Source organism: Typopeltis vanoorti, chromosome 12, assembly GCF_054136105.1.
Source record: "Typopeltis vanoorti isolate ZY-2024b chromosome 12, IOZ_Tvanoo_1.0, whole genome shotgun sequence".
Taxonomy (NCBI): domain Eukaryota; kingdom Metazoa; phylum Arthropoda; class Arachnida; order Uropygi; family Thelyphonidae; genus Typopeltis; species Typopeltis vanoorti.
Window position 1 is genome coordinate 91,824,331 of NC_143560.1, and position 17,585 is coordinate 91,841,915.

The 17,585-nt window shown below is 35.9% G+C and overlaps 1 protein-coding gene across 1 annotated transcript in view; it reads right to left on the bottom strand.

Moving 5' to 3' along the window:
* Tdh (L-threonine dehydrogenase) overlaps positions 1-17,585 on the bottom strand; it is a 240,374-nt gene that overhangs the window by 221,448 nt on the left and 1,341 nt on the right. The window contains exon 2 of the mRNA XM_090401872.1: positions 10,876-11,060. Within this exon, the coding sequence (XP_090257998.1) occupies positions 10,876-11,059 (184 nt within the window). The 5' untranslated portion in view covers position 11,060. The remainder of the gene's footprint in view (positions 1-10,875; positions 11,061-17,585) is intronic.

Consider the following 17,585-nt stretch of genomic DNA (forward strand, 5'->3'; position numbering starts at 1 on the left):
GATATTTTCAGGCGCAAACTTTGTTTGCTCTCACTGGGATAAAGGATTAAACTAAATCTATTATTACCATCAGAACACGTACAGCTGCTGCCCAACATCCTTTCACAGTACACCTCAAAACCAACAGAACAAGTTTCTTTTCCTCCTCGTTCATCTCTGCTACTGCAGTATTGTGGAACAGTCTTCCCCCAGACATATTTCCCAAGAAATACATATACAGGCGTTCAAATTCTAATGTAAACAAGTTTCTCCTTTCACAACCCACCACCCATATATAGTACTAACATACTATAGGTTGACCAGCCAACCTCCTGTATATGGGTCCAACATAAAAAAAAAAAAAATAGATACGTTGACGATGTTTTCGCAATTGCTCTCATGGCCGCCAGACATTAGACACATTCCTTAGCCACCTAAACAAGCAACACAAACGTATACAGTTCACAATTGAGATTGAAAAACATAACACACTGCAGTTGCTAGATACACTTGTCACACGTCTCTCCTCGGGCAATCTTTCCTTCACTGTTCACCGGAAACCAACACATACTGGCCAATATATACACATAAACTCCTACCACCACCCAACACAAAAACTAGGTGTCATGAATACCCTAAAAAACAGGGCTCTGAAGAAATCTGCTCCAGTGAACAGGCACTGAAAGACAAATTTAAAATAATCAGCAAGACTTTTCAAAAAAAAATGGATACAACCAAAACACTATTAACAAAATTCTCCACAAGACCTCAATAAAAAACAAAGACAAACCAGACTACAATAAAACTATAACCATTCCCTAAATTAAAAGGGACATCAGACAAAATAAACAGACTACTACAAAAATACAACCTCAAAGCCACCTTTAAACCTCCTGCAAAATTAAAAAGCTTACTCAACTCATCCAAAGACCCACTCCCTCCGCTGGCCCACCCTGGAGTATACTGTATTTACTGCACCTGCAACATACCATACATAGGAGAAACAGGACGCACAATTCTGATTAGACAAAAAAGAACATAAACGACACATCAAATATAATAATTATGGTGAAGCCGGCCTTTCTGATCATGCCCTGAACACCTTACATAGAATTGACATTGTAAAGCACTAGTTGTCTACATTACACCAAAACATGGTATGAACACAAATTTAAGGAAGCCTGTGAGATCATTATCAACCACCCCAATCTAAACAATAATGATGGTCTAAAAATCCCATACATATGGAAGGCATATATTCGTCCCACGAATCCTTCCTCTCTAAGAATAACTATAAATAGGACTGTAAAAAATCAGGGATCCTAAATCTAAAATATCAACTTTAATATTAAAAAATAGGACATCAGTGTTAAAGAAAATATCTGTAAGAAAGAATGTTTATTCATGTTGTAATTTATAAATAATTTTTTAAATCAAAAATAGCAATTGTAATAATAGAAATAGATCACTGTTACTGGAAGGAAAACTATCTGTAAGCAAGAATGTTTATTTATGTAATCATAAATTAAATCTAGCTTGATGTAATTTTTTTTCCCCACTAGAGGTCATGCCAGTGAGTAGCATGTGATCAAATCATTGTTTCTCTAGCTTTCAGTTTGAAATGTAACACAGCTTGTCTTGCATATTTACGTATGCTCCAGATGATGATCTTGATATGAAGATCGAAACGTCGGGATAATAAAAAAGAGTTATTTTAACACAGTTGTAGAATCCATAATTTCAAAAATGAATTCTGATCACCATGTAACACTAAAAGAAAGGATTATTATTATTATTATTAAGAGAGACATCCAGGGAGTCAGAGATTCATTGAGGGAGGCCACATACTACACACATCAGCTATCTATCATATTTATTCTTGAATTCATTCAACACTGCTTGCACTCACAACATCCAACGGCAATCCATTCCAATCTCACAACCCCCCTATGAGAGAAAATCTAGTCCTCACCCTCTTCTTAGCGGCATTCATTCTCAGATTCCAAGGATGCCCTCTCATCCTTTTCTTACCCTTCATAAATTGAAAAATTTCATCAATTGAATCCTGTATGACCCTTTCAGAAGTTTGTAAGTCTCAATCATATCTCCCTCTTTCTCCTGTTTGCTAGTGTCTACAGTCTACAAATTCTCAATCTGTCTTCACACTCGGTATTCCACAATCCTGATATCACTTTTAACACTCTCCTTTGCACTCTCTCAAATATATCAGAATCACAACGGGAACCAGACCAACAGACAATAGTCCAAGTGAAGTCTTATAAAGGCCTCGTAAAGTGCAAAATAACATCCTTATCTTTACATGTGAACATTTGTTTCAGCATTGCAATTATCTTTTGAGTTGTATTTGCAATCTTTTACCACATGACCATCAACCTGAACTTCAACTTCCTATCTATTAACACCCCCAAGATCCCTGGCCTCGTCACTTTCTTCTAGCCTACTCCCACCAATATCATATGAAACTGGATATCTAATCACGCTGAAGTGAATGACTTTACATTGAACTGACATCCATATTCCCATGCCCACAATTCCAGCCTATTCAAATCATTCTGCAAGTACTGCATACCAGCTGCATCCATGATTACCCTAATTATCTTTGCATCATCATCAAATAGCTGTATGTCGCTTGTCAAATCCTTCCCAATATCATTAATCTGCAGATTGAAAAACAGTGGACCAAGCATTGATCCTTGTGGTACACCACCAGTTACCTTAAAGCTTGTAGACTCACATTCCCCATATACCACTTTTTGATATCTATTAGTCAGCCATCGTCTTATCCTTGCTAATATTCTATAACCCACACCCATTTTCTCCAATGAATGCAGAAGTCTGCCATGCTGTATTCTGTCAAAAGCCTTAGCAAAATCCAAAAGGAGCATAGTATATCCACTCCCCTTGTCTAGTTCAATGGTTACATTGTTATAGAATGTGAGCAAGTTACTAAAACATGACCTTCCCTTAGTAAACCCATGTTGTTAATTGCAAAGTAGAGATCCACTGTCAACCCATTTCTGAATGCGAGCCCTAACCAATTTTTCCAAAATTTTCACCACCACTCCTGAGATACTAATCGGTCAATAGTTTGATACATTGGTCTTTGCACTACCCTTGTGAATTACCATACATTCCTGCAGAATCTTCCCTGTTCTGAAATCATATTAAATAGCCTGGTTAAAGGAATGGCCAGTTCAGCTGAAACCTCTTTTAGCACATGTGTTGATATTCCATCAGTCCCTATTAATCATCATCATCATCAAATTCCTGATTTATACCCTCAAGGGGTGTACAGGATATGATAGTACTACGTGAAAAATTTACATCATTGCTAACTGCCTATCTACAATTTTCCTCCAAATCAGTCTGTTACCTGCCAAGACTCCAACATTATCAGATCTTATATTTATATCTTCTAAGGCACTTCTTTACTGTATCAATCCACCTATATCTTGGTCTTCCTCAAGGTCTTTTTCCTGCCAACCTGGCAGAGAACACTTGATTTGCTAATCTTTCCTCTCCCATTCTGTTTAAGTGACCATACCACCTGAGATTAGCTCTGCTAATGCATTCCTGAATGCTAACAATGTCAAGTTCTTTCCTAATATCCTCATTTTTAATATGCCATCTGTTCATATCCCCATTTTTCTCAGGCTGCAGTCTCTAGTCTTTGGTCAAGTGTTTTACTTCTGACAGAGCTCTCAGATCCATAAGTTAAAAGTAATTTGAACACTGTATTGTATACGGTTAATTTAGTGTTTTGGCTAATTTCTCTCTTATTCCGCATAAATTTATTCAGTTGACTTCCTACCATACCAGCTTTGTTGATTCTGTTGTCTGTTTCCATATTTACTATGCCATCTTTACTAAAAATCATGCCTAAGTAGCTGAAATGTTTTACTTATTTTCTATAAGTTCTGCATTCATAATGCAGTTGATATTTTCAATGATTCTGCATATTTTCATTGTATTTGTCTTGTTATTGCTGGTCTTCATACCATATCTATTACAACAATTATTCAATTTAGTCAGGGAATCTTGCAGACTTGTAGCATATTTATTTAGCGGCATAACAACATCCACATAAAGCAAAGAGCTGAGATTAACATCTCCAATTTTGATATCAGGTAAATGCCACTTTCCTTCATAATGTGATCCATATAGAGAATGAATAACAGAGGGGGTAATGTCCATCCTTGTCTGACATCAGATTTAACATTAAACCATCTTCCTGTTCTTTTCTTCAATTCTAACTGCTGACTTACAACTCAAATAAAGATTAAGTATTGCTTGATATAATGCCCAATCGACACCATATAATAAAGTGTTGAATAGCTTCTCTCTTGGAACCTTGTCATATGGCTTTTCCATATCTGCAAAACTTAAATACAGATCTTTGTTATATTCCAATGCTTTCTTGACTATTTATCGTAAAGTGAAGATCTGATCCAGACAGCCTCTGTTTTGCCTGAATCCAGCTTATTCTTCAATCTTTTTCAACTGTTTCTCAGGTATACTGGCATATATCTTACCAGGAACACTCAGTAGAGAAATACCTCTGAATTCTCAAATTCCGTTTTACTTCCCTTTTTATATATGGGTACTATTAGAGCTCTACTCCAATCATCTGGAATTCATCCCTCTGAGCTATGCAGTCATTGCAAGACTTTTATACCTCCATTCATGGGCATTTGTGGTCGAATATCATCCTACTCCTGCTGCCTTTCCACATTTCAAGCTTTTGATGGTTTTTTTCTACTTCAAATATACATATGTATTTCTCACTGCATGCCTAGTCAGTGTTTTTTTACCACTGTTCCATCATTACTGCTTGTTTCATTTAGCAATTTTTCAAAGTAATTATTCCATACTTCGGGGATATCTTTTTCTCCTGTTTTCATGTCACCTTTGTGATCTCTAATTCCTTTTTCAGCACTCTTTCCTCATTTCTGAGCTTCTTCAACAACTTCCAGAATATATTTCCTATGTTCTTACCAAAGTCTTCCCATGACTTCTGTTTAGCAAGTTTCACACAGTGTTTAGCTTTCTTACATTTGTCTCTGTATTCTCTAAGAGCACAAGCTGATTTATTTGACAGGAACTTTTGATATGCTTTCTTTTTTTCCTTCGCTGCCTCTAACTTCCTGTGTTTCCACCATGGAGTTCTAATTTTCTATCCTTGCAGACAACCTCACCACATGCCTCTCTGGCTGAATCAATCAGTGTTTTCTTCAGGGCTTGCCACTGAATCTCCAAGGTTTAGTTCCTTCTCAAATTCTTTCATTTTTTCTTGAATAATGTTTGTGTATTTTAGTCTAAAGCTCGCATCTGAGAGCTGCTCAACTTTTATTCACTTTAAAACTTTCTTACATGTTCTTCTTTTCAATATGAAATTCAATTTTATCCTACTCAAGACTAAATGGTAATCAGTTCCAATTTCAAACCCTCTGTACACTCTGGTGTCCTGCACCAGGGAGAAAACATCACTATCAACAATAACAATAACATATATATACAGGGTGTTCGGGATAAATTTGACAGTTTCGTAAGGAAAAAGAAAATCTTCTTTGTATCTATTAAATTTAATGAATTGACAAAAAAACATTACAGGCAGAGTTAATTACAATACTATCAACAAGATTTACTCAAAATAACCACCATTAGCATCGATCACAGCTTCAATTCTGCTTCGGAACCTCGAACAAGCTGATGCTACAGTCTCCCTGGGAAGGGCCGCAAAAACTGTTTTAATTTTATCCATTAACTGGGCTTTTGTATTACTGGAAGTGCGATTGGTGTCTTTTTCAACTGCGCCCCATACAAAATAATCCATGGGGTTAAGGTCTGGGGAGTTTGGAGGCCAAACATTTGGACTGGTGAAGTCGTAGAAATTTTCAGACAACCATTTTTGACTTTTCCCAGAGGTGTGGCAAGGGGCCGAATCCTGCTGCCATACATACGGCCTACCATTGGCTACCCTTGTTATCCAGGGCTTGACTACAGTTAGCAACTCCACGAACAAAGCCCGAATTCCAATGCCAGGGTTCTTCAACACCTGTTCCTGCAGATTTGCGAGGAATTCTGCTGTACGAACGCAATCAGATCGTCTGCTAGGGATCTTTCTTCTTGCTACATCCTCGTAGTCACCATTGCAAGTCTCTAGTTCATGCCTGATTGTTTTTACTGTATTCAGGGAGCATTGGGCAGCAGTCGTAATATCCTTATTTTGATGGCGGGCACGAATCATCATGATACAAGTTATTCTCTTCCATGATTCAGGTGGGTTCCAGCTATCCATCCTTTCTGACATCTTGTATATGAATGAAGAAGGGTCCAAACTTTTAAATGAAGAGAAGTGTGTGTTAATACATGTAACTTACGGAAAAATATAATTAATTATAAATATGTCAAATTTATCCCGAACACCCTGTATATGTTATTGAATATTAAGGTTAGTGATGGAACTTGCTCCACCTTTGCATGGAGTTGCCCTGGTGTTGTACTACCCAAGTGATCACTTACACTTGGGCTTGCCGATAGTTTTTTCGGCATGAAACTATGGATTTGATGGATTTCAATCCGAGTTTCGTACCCGGCTATAAAATAAAGCGGGATTTACCATCTCCCTTTAAACTTAACTTATGTTGCCAGTAAAATAGCCTTTTGGCTTATTATAGTAGTAATAGTCAATGAGACTTTTCTTATTACTTACTGCTTCTCTGCATGTGAATTGTGCACATTTTTATGTTGGAAAATTGTGTTAGTTATAACCAGTCCATGTCTTGAGCAGAAATCCAATAGTGAATTTAGTTTAATCTTTTATCCAAGTGTAAACAAACAAAGTTTGCGCCTGAAAATATCTTCAGGACTGAGATAAGATGGTGCATGCATCCTTGGGCAACTCGTAGCAAAGGTGAACCAAGCTCTCATCACTCCTCGTCTCAGTATCTCTCATAATGCAAAGCACATTTCCTTGCCGACATGTATACCGCTATGCATTAAGGGAAAGGCCACTACCCAGACCAGTTTTAACCTTTATTGAGGTCTTGTCAGTGGGTGGCAGACCCAGAGTGATGATACTAAGGCAGAAGCAATAGAGAGGTCGCAGGGATGCACCACCTTGTCTTAGACCTGAAGATATTTTCAGGTGCAAACTTTGTTTGCTTACATTTGGATAAAGGATTAAACTAAATTCATTATAGTCTAATCAAGTGCAAAATAAACTTCCAAAATCCAATAGGTATTTGTCATTATTATTAGCTTTGCTCTTTTCTTCAAATTTTCCAAAAATATTTTTGTATGTCTGACATGAATTTCCTACCCTGTTATTTAGATCCCCAACAAGGACCAACTTTTCCTTTTTCATTGTCAGTAGCTTTCTCTAAAGCTTCAAAAAATTCCTCCACTTCTACCTTAGTAGAACCTTCTGTGGGACCATAGGCACAAATAGTTCTCATTATCTAGTTCACCATTCTGATATTTGCCCACATCACTCTACTTGAGACTGCCTGCCATTCAAGAACATTAGCCTTGTATTTAGTGTTGAATACTATGGCTACTACTTCTCTTCCTTTATTGTCATTGCTTGAATATAACATTTTGTATTTATTGCTCAAATACAAATTCAAGATCTCACCAGTTTTTGTCTTTTTTGTTTCAGTCAGTCCTATTATGTCGATCTAGTACTTATCCAATTCCTCAGCTAGCTCCATTTCTTTTGCCATTCAGGCGTCTTATGTTGATAGTACTGATCTTGAACTCTGGTGATGAGTTGGGATGGGTTTTAGGATTTGTTCCAGTAATTTATGCAACAGCTCTAATACCTCTTCCTCATACACCTGCATTTCTTCATCTAGTGAAGAGGTAACAGTGAGCTCAATGCTACACACACCAGGTTGATAGCTTTTTACAAAATGGGCACTCATTAACCGATCAACCTCTTCTGCATCTGTAACTCTCACACCATCAGGATTTAGAAGTTATTCTTTCATATTCATTCTTTCTTTTACTTGCAGGATATTGATAGAATTCTTGTGGATTGTCTTTAGCACGCAGAGCCGGTTTCTTTTCATACTCAGACTTTTGCTTTCTGTACAACAGTTGTGACTATTCTAGCCTGATGCTTATAACGTTCATAACAGACGTCACACATCGTCCTTTTCTTACGAATTTCTTGCTTAATAAGATTACACATCCATTTGACTCATACTCTATTTATTCTTTGAACTCTTGAGACACATTCTGATATTGCATCATTCAAGTGTTGTTTAAATGCTTCCCATGCACTCTCGATATTCTTCCCATCCAGCAGCTGAACTCAGTATACTCCTCAGTTCGTCATAATATCCTGCTTTGTAGTTCAGCATGTTACCTTTTCTGAATTGAACATTCACAAACTTAGCCACTTGCCAAGTGAATACTGCATGATCACTGTCATCAAACGGAGGCGGAATAGTTACATCTTTAACTGAAATGCCCTTTGACACTATAATCAAATCTAACACTCTTTTTCCTCGAGTTCCTTCTGTCACATGCTGCTTGAGAAAGTTGTCCTGCAACAGCTCAATAAATGCATTTTCATTCTTCTCATGAGATTCTACTGCTATCCTATCAATATTTCGATAATCAAAGTCTCCCATTATGATTACTCTTTTTCTGCTCATCTTTTGTATTTGGTGATTTATTTCTTCATCACTAGCAACCGATCCACCAGGATCGGTTGCTAGTGATGAAGCAACAACACCCCACTATGTAATTAGTCTTGTTAGGTTCCACCTCACACTAGATGGCTTCAAACTCACTGCTACATGAAATATTGTTAATAGTAGTACTACAGCATAGGTCTCAAACTCTAACTGGATTCAAGTCATCCAATATCATTAGCAACATGCCCCCTCTTCTCCTATCCTTCCTAAAAATACTGTACCCTTGACAACAGTTAGTAGATCTGATTCTGATACCCAGGTCCACTTATACCTACAATCTGAGGTTGCAACTTATTGACTAAGGCAACAAACTCTATCCCTTTGTTTCTGATACTCCCAGCATTCGTGTACAGACGTAATAATCTACCTGTTTGTTCTTTTGTATTGTCTTGTCTGCAGTCTGATTGATACAGATGGACAACTTGCAGATCTCTATTATTCTCTAATGCCTTACACATGTATGCCACGTATCATGTTCATGCAATCTGTCATACTACAGGCAAACAGGAAGATCAGTCAAAAAATGTATTTCTGAACATTAACACCAAGCCTCGCTCATTAAACTCACAAATCTGGTGTCTGGCAATGCATGGAACTGAAAACACAAACCACAGGATATCCAACAGAAAAACACTAAACTATTGCACAGACCAATACAGATATGAATGTCTATTGCCCTATTTCATCCACCAAATCTTCATCATAATGAATGCCTTATCATCCCAAAAGTTTGGGAAAACTGTTATACTCAATTTTGTTAAATAGATCATATTATTAATAATTTGACTTATCATTTTCAGCCCAGTAGTTTTTAACTTAACACACACCTACATGTATTGAGGATTCTAATTCGGTGCATCCAATCTACTATTCAAGTAGCAAGGCTTATACGTTGGTCAGACATAACTGGTGATTAGTTTACGGAATTAACAACGCATATAAAGTATATTAATTAAAGGTAACTTTAATGAATAACTTCTATATTTCGGCAACGTCACATTGCCATTTTCAGGAACATAAAGATATGGTATGTGCACGCAGGCACTAACACAAAGCAAATGAGGAAGAAAGCAAGAAACTAATATTATTCCTAAAGTCCTAATGGTGCCCTCTTGCTGGCTAATTTGGTAGTCTTGGCAGTTGGGCTGAAGTTCTCATAATGTAAGTCTCCCAAATTTGGGGTAATTTCATGCACCCAAATTTGTTGAGGTTAGGATGGTTTTTTAGAGCTGCTGAAGATTCTTTGAATAATCTTTCGTATTTAAACTTGCTGCGATGAATTATTTTTATTTTCTTCCAACGAATTTTATGATGGGTATCTAAGGCATGGTCTGCCAGCCCAGAACGGCTGTACTGGGCTGGCAGACCATGCATTAGGACTTTAGGAACAATATTAGTTTCTTGCTTTCTTCCTCATTTGCTTTGTGTTAGTGCCTGCGTGCACATACCATATCTTTATGTTCCTAAAGATGGCAATGTGACGTTGCCGAAATATAGAAGTTATTCATTAAAGTTACCTTTAATTAATATACTTTATATGCGTTGTTAATTCTGTAAACTAATTACCAGTTCTACTATTCAAATCGCTCATAATATTGTCTTATTAAACATTTCAAAAATAAAATAAACATAATTTCTATTGTGGCACAATTATTCAGTTGGCTGAATAATTATAAATCTGATCATTTCTACTTTGTGTTACTTGGATACACATTAAAGTCTTGTACTGTAGTATCCTTAATGATGTCTATTTGAGAGAGAAAATATCTTAATATTAAAACAGGATTTAATTTCATTCCTCAGTGTTGTATTTATTTCATGAAACTGCTAGATGGCATAAACATGGATGGTTTACACTGAACAATATAATAAAGCCTCGGTTTTACAGTGTGTTTTTCTACTGCATTTTCAACCATGTTGGACAGCCAATTATATGTACCCTTATGAAATGTCTTGCGTCGTGTAATATATTTATGATGCTAAACATCAGCATTATTGCAGTTGCATAAAAGTACACTGGCACAATTAGAAGACTGTCCTTCAAGTGGAAAGGTCTACTTAAGTGCAAAATGTATCTTATTTTTGTAATCCTAAGATTTTCATGCTTTTTTTCACTCTCTCTCTTTATATAAATGAGAAAATTAAAAAAGACTGATCAGCTGAAATTTACCTGTTATAAGAATTCGAGGATGTTCTACTACACCATCTGGTCCAGCATGCCTCCAACAATGAGTACTCAATGACAGTTTCCTTGACTGCAATACTTTATAGCAAGACTTTTCAAATGTATATAATTCTTCAAACAGATTGCAGAAGGTAGAAGCTAATGTGGTTGTTGTCATTTTCTGAAGCATCCTATTAATGTATAATTTTAAAAAAAAACTTCCTTTTAATGACTGGACTTATCTGGAGTATATCTTTAAGATTAAAAGTAACTTAATAATATATTTAAAATTATTTTGAAGAAATGCATTAGTGAAAATAAAATATACCTCCTGAAACTAATTAATGAAATTAATACAAATATTATGTGTTCAATATTTATTATTACTTCAATTAACAACATCAGTGTATGTTATTTTCACACTAACAAGAATTTAAATATATAGGATTAATCAGAAAAGACACAAATAAATACAGTTCCCTCTGTTTTGAGGCAAAGTTTTTGCAGCATCAACTAAAATAATGCCTAACATCAGAATATAAGAACCTATTGCATTTTGCAGTGGGAAAAAGCATAACTGAAAAAGATCTGTTATTTTTAAGCAATAAACCATTACAAGCAAAATTATTTCATCTTGTCCCCCTTTAAACACTCATCTGGCCATGATGGATGAAAGAAATCAAAATAGCTTAGGATTCACATCTATGTTATTGCAATGGAATTCGATAATATTGCAATTATAATGGACACTTGGGCAGTTAAAATCATTTCTCATTCCTTGAATACATCACTCTTATTATTTTCTCTGCTCATTAAAGATATTTCTGGAAGGAAGTTTTCTTTGAAATGCTCTTCAGCTATATCACATTTAATCTTAGGAAGCCCACATCATCAAGTCAACCTGTATAGATAATATCATTACTTTCTCATCAGAGATTATTCCTCACCATATTATTCCAGAGGATCTGGAATAATATGGTGGTAATTAATCTATGACTTCAGCAAGGTGGTCTGTCTATTGTTTATTGGACTCTGATTCCATCGACACTTAGTTTATAATCATTCACAGCTTCTTGAAAACAACTGCTTCATGGTGTTATGTCGGGTACTTCCCCTTTATTTATTATTTTATATTATTCACTTATCTTATTTATTTTCAGCTCTTCCGTTGCCAACAAATTTATATTCTTTAAGTCGACTGTGCCAGCCAGCAACTGAAGTCCGAGACACAATTTTAAGCTACTGAAAAGTAATATAGGGATCAAGTGGTTTGTTTCGTGGTCCCCCTTTCTTAATTGCTAATGGATTCCCCTACTAATTATGCATGGTCCGAAATATGACAGACTCAGAACAATGACAGGCTCATGAGGTTTAAATTAAAGAACTACATTTATTTTAGACAAACGCATATATACAATTCAGTCAGGAATTTCAATTCTAAAGAACCTGAACTTCCTCCTTCTTAAATTTAGATATCCAAAATTATTTACTCTAAAATCCTATACTATCAATCTCACACTTTTCTTTGTATAACTATATTCAGGCTCGGTTAATTTCTACTGAGTTGCTCAGTTCCCATATATGGGGATAACACATACACATTCTACAACTCTAGTGTGAAGCATATTAGACATACTCCGTCTTGCAAAATTCACATGAGACAATATTCTCTTATGTTCAGGCTTTATCCTCCCCCAAAATTCAGTTAATGTTTAAATTCTAATTTTATACAATGATAACAATGTTTCTTCTAACATAAACAGTCCGAAGCCTTGGTTCCCAGCTCAGCTCAAGCTTAGGGTGTCACTTGCTCTTTAGACGTAGACAGAATGTCCAAAAGATTACAGTTCTTTAGATACAAAGTAGAAGTTGACTATATGGAGCTCCTTAACATTCTGTTTCTTATACCCTCTTTGGTTATTATTCAATTTAAATACAAAAGCTTGCATCTTACCGTTCTTACTTTTCTGGGTTACTGGAATTTCCTTAACTAGATTTCTGGGTTTCCTTACTGTATATTTCTTATGGCATCCGCGACATACTTCTATTCTATTCAAAAGAGATTCACCTCTTCGCTGTTTTATACATCAGCATGGCTAACCAACGGCTCTTTCTGGCAGCATTCCTTCAACGTGGCTACACTCGACGCGGCACCGTATAGCAATGGGAGAATCTTGCCGGGCATGGTGGCAAGCTTCACAGCTATCCAGCACTTGGAATCGGGAACCAGGAACAGAAAATAGAGAGGATGATTGAATTCGGTGCCGAAACTTATATACCTCATGTAAGCACCCTCTCTTGGTGGCTATGTCACGCACATAGCAGCGACCGATTGGTCACCACAGCTCCGAACTGTTTTTGACATGGCTCAATACATGTATTATCTTATATACATTTTCAGCATTTATACAAATCATTTCTCTGTTAAATAATCCACAAACATTATCTATTTAAATTATGCGTTAGTCAAAATTCACTTAATATCTACAAAAAATGTTTAGACACAGTTCTGAGTTACCAAGATGCACATTTTCTTCTGGTAGGCATAAGCATGTCCATATCCATGGCTTTTAACGTTACCTTATGTTGGGTCGGAAATGGGATAACTCATTAAAAGTGAGTTGGCACTTTTTCCGACACAACAATGGCCTGAATACAGTTCTAACACTGAACAGACAATATCCTAGGGTCCAATTCACTTCAGAAAAAAAAAAAAAACAGTAACCGTATGCTCACCCTAACACCTTAATTACACATCAACCTGATTAATCTTTACTCTTCAACCATCTACAGGCAACCTACCCACATATGTGGACACAACAACCATGTATATGTAAGTTGCCTGTAGTATGGTAAAATCCATAACCATCTCATACATCTGTAGAATTTCTGAAAAGGTGGCAAAAAGCATTAATAAATATACAATCTAGTGAACCTTTAGTCATAAAAAACTGGCATCCCTTATCTGCTCTCCTGAACATCAGCTACAACCCCTAGATACTTTTCATGATATTTACCAAATGTCTAGATCTATAATCTTTCCCACCTGGCAGAACCTTTTTAAACATAAAGAATTGGTAGGGCATTTCTGAACATACAGACTAGTAGTCATTATCATGCCACTTGAGACATCCAATAAGCAGAATGGTGGTCTTATACTTGGTGATGAAATGCATCTAACACCTAAAGACTCTAAACTCTATTAACAGAAAATTCCATCTGAGTTTGATTTTCTAAGTTTGCTGCCATACCCAACTCTTGGAATGAACTCACCAAGAAGAATCACTTTGTCCTATCTTGAGATGTTACATGAGATCAGTCTCCTTCATAAAATCTTTTTGAGTCATTTTCATCACCTAGAGTTGGACACAGGCCCTGATAACTGCAATATACTGATTCTAGGTCAGCTACAGACATGTCATCAGGCATTCACTGATTATACCAGATACTTTAGAGAGATGGCTGCAAATTAATTTTTTAATACTAAAACTGTGAATCTGTGTTAACAGGCATAATACACTAGATTCATAGCTTTAATTGCTTCAGACATAATTCAAAACAACCCAAAGATCTCCAGCAGCAAGCTTTGGAGAGGGAAACTGTATCAATATTAAGTCTCTTCAATACATGGGCAACAAAAGCAGTCTATCTTTCAGGTTGGTCAGCAATATGATTATCCATAAATGACTGAACTCTGTGAGCTGCAAAATATGCATTCTCTTAGAGTGCTGAATAAATTATCTCACTGAACAGTTATCCAGTCAGTAGCTAAAGGCAGACCATGTTTGGCACTTTTCTAGTCCTGCTCTCCTTCCCCGAGTTGAGCAGAGTGCCTTCTGAAAAAAAAAGCTGCTCAGACATGGGTGCACTTGCCAAAACATTTGACTAATTCAAATGTTTTGGGAGGTGCACCCATGACAAGTGTTAAAATTAATGATTGAAATTATTTGAAGGGAAATAATCAGCAGTTCTCTGATAATGCCAAATTGGGCATGATAATAGTTAATAATGGCAATATACAGCTGGCAGAATGATGTAAATAGGCAGAAGATAATAAATATAAGTTTAATGTACAAAAGTGTAAAGTTATGCAGTTTGGGATAAACAGATTACAAGTTGTGTACCACATTGATGGAACTCTACTAAGTAAACAGATAAAACTAGGCATTTTGGGGTGGCAGTAAATAAGAGAGCTGAAGTTTAGAGAGTGTATATTGCTAAGGTGCCAAGGTAGCTCACAGGATTACTTGGCTATTGAAGAACACACTAACAAGTAGAGATAAAGAAGCTATTTCTTTAAAAGACTGTGCTCAGATCTAGTCACCTGGATTGATTGGGGGTGAGGAAATAGTGCAGTATGATCAGAGGCAGGTGAACAATACAAAGTGGCCTGTGGAATGCTTCCTGTGAGGATAAACTGAGGGTTTGTGAGTTGCAAAAGTTGGTTGATAATCAAAACAGAAAGGATACAATAGAAATATTTAAGGGGTTTTTTTTTTGCTTGGGAAGTTGTGAGTGAATGGAATGAGTTGCCAGAGTCAATTGTGAATGTTTTGCCTGTTAAGGGATTCGAGGAAAGGATATCCCATGAAAAGTCTTTGGATTGTGGTTAAGATCTTTCATACTTTTTGTCCCTGGTCTTATGTTTAACTAAAGATGTTAGTGATTTACAAATGTTAATTTGATGAGCATTAATTTGTACATACATATATATATATTTATATATTTATTTATTTAACTGAAGAAGATCTTGAAGTTTTTCCATGAGAATTTTGATAACTTTGGAAATTTTCCCTAAAGAATACGATCCCATCAGCTGCCAAATTAGAACATGCCACAGGCTCCTTAAAAAGGTTACCTCTTGGCCTGTGGAAGTGACTAACAGACTAAAACCTTTTCACTCTAGACCCTCCCCCCACCAAATTTATTGACTACCATGGAGGTGGATAGAATAATAATAATCAATATCTCCAAACCATCAAAATATGACACTTCACTTTGGAAACCTGTACTACCATATGACACTACAGGTCTGCAACCTTTATAATGTATTTTCATAATAATAAGTAAATAAACACTAATAGAATAAAAAAAAAAAGTTTTCAATACTTTGGTCACCGGGTTTTCAGAAGGATGAAGAGATGTTGGAAAGGGTCCAAAGGCGACTGACTAAGGTAGTTCCTGACCTCTGGAATGTCGAGTATGAGGAAAGATTGAGAAGATGTAATTTGCAGAGTCTGGTGGACAGGAGGAAGAGGGGAGATATGATAGAGACCTACAAGTTGGTAAGGTGTTATAGGATCAATGGTGGAGAAGTTCTACAGAGAATAGTGGGAGATCATCCCTGGAAACTGTATAAAGAGGGTGTGAGTAGGGGAGTGAGAGGCAGGTTTTTTTTTTCGTGCAGAGTTGTGAAGGATTGTGTGGTGATACCTTGAAGACACCACACTCTCTTGCCTGAGAGTGTGGTGTCTGCAAGGAGTTTGAGTGTGTTTAAGACACGGTAAGATGAGATGTGTGTGTGTGTGATAAAAGGACCTCCCAGATGAGTCTGACTGCATGAGGTCTTGGGGTAGTAATGATAATAGTAATAATAATACTGATCCTACATTTAGGATTATTTGGCTCCAGTCATAAACATAGTTTTCTTCAAAGTACAATCTTCCCAACTACATACACCAAAACCAAATACAGATACCTTCCTCACCTTTGCTTTAACAGTGTAGTAAGGTGATATGAGGTATGTAAATTATATTTATAAACCATGTCTGTATGAATGTAATGTGCTGTTTTTGTGAGGTAAAAACCTAAGTTTACAGGAGGAAAAAGATTAACCTGACAAAAGCGTTTGACACACTACCACACAAAACCTTGTTGAAAAAAACTAACATTTGAAAACAATTCCCAGCTTTGAGGAGTCATTTTCAATTGAACCTGATGTGATTCAAACCCATATCTTTCCAATAAAAAATGTGCTATGGGAATGCAACTGTTATCTGAAATTGCTAGTTTTCAGCTTATCCTGGGTATGAAGATTCCTTAAGTAGTCTATTTTATGGAATAGTCTATATTTTCAGTGTGCATCTGAGTATATGTGAAACTCATATTTTTAATATATGAGCCATATATTTAAAGAAAAATTATAAAGTTGTTGTTTCTACAACTGAGAAACATATTCCTAATGATTCAAGATTAAAAATATGATTCAAGCAAATAATAAAAGTTAATCATAAATTGGTTGATAGGTGAAAAAGGGGTGATGTGATTAAGACATACAAATTACTGAAAGTTTTGACAGAATTAATACAGGGGAAAAATTTTAGAGCAGGTTTGATAGTGGGAGAAATGGGGACCATCTTTGGAAATTAAGCAAGGGTATGAGGACTAGGTTTTTTTTTTTTTTTTTTTTTTTTTTTTTTTTGAGAGTGGTAAAGTATGATAATATTGGATAGAACTTGACATAATGTTTAAGGCCTTCCTTGAGTTTACAGACTCCATGAAGTTGACTGTGTGATAACAATAAAAAAGCTATAAAAAAAAAAAGCAGAACAACTATAAAATTATTATTTTAAAAATACTTCAAACTATCCAAAATGCTATAACATTTTTTGATAGATAATAGAACATTTGTATTTCAATATATAATTCTTGATATGTATATGGAAGTTTCTACATTGTCATTTGGAAAATGCATTAATATATATCAAAAATAAGTG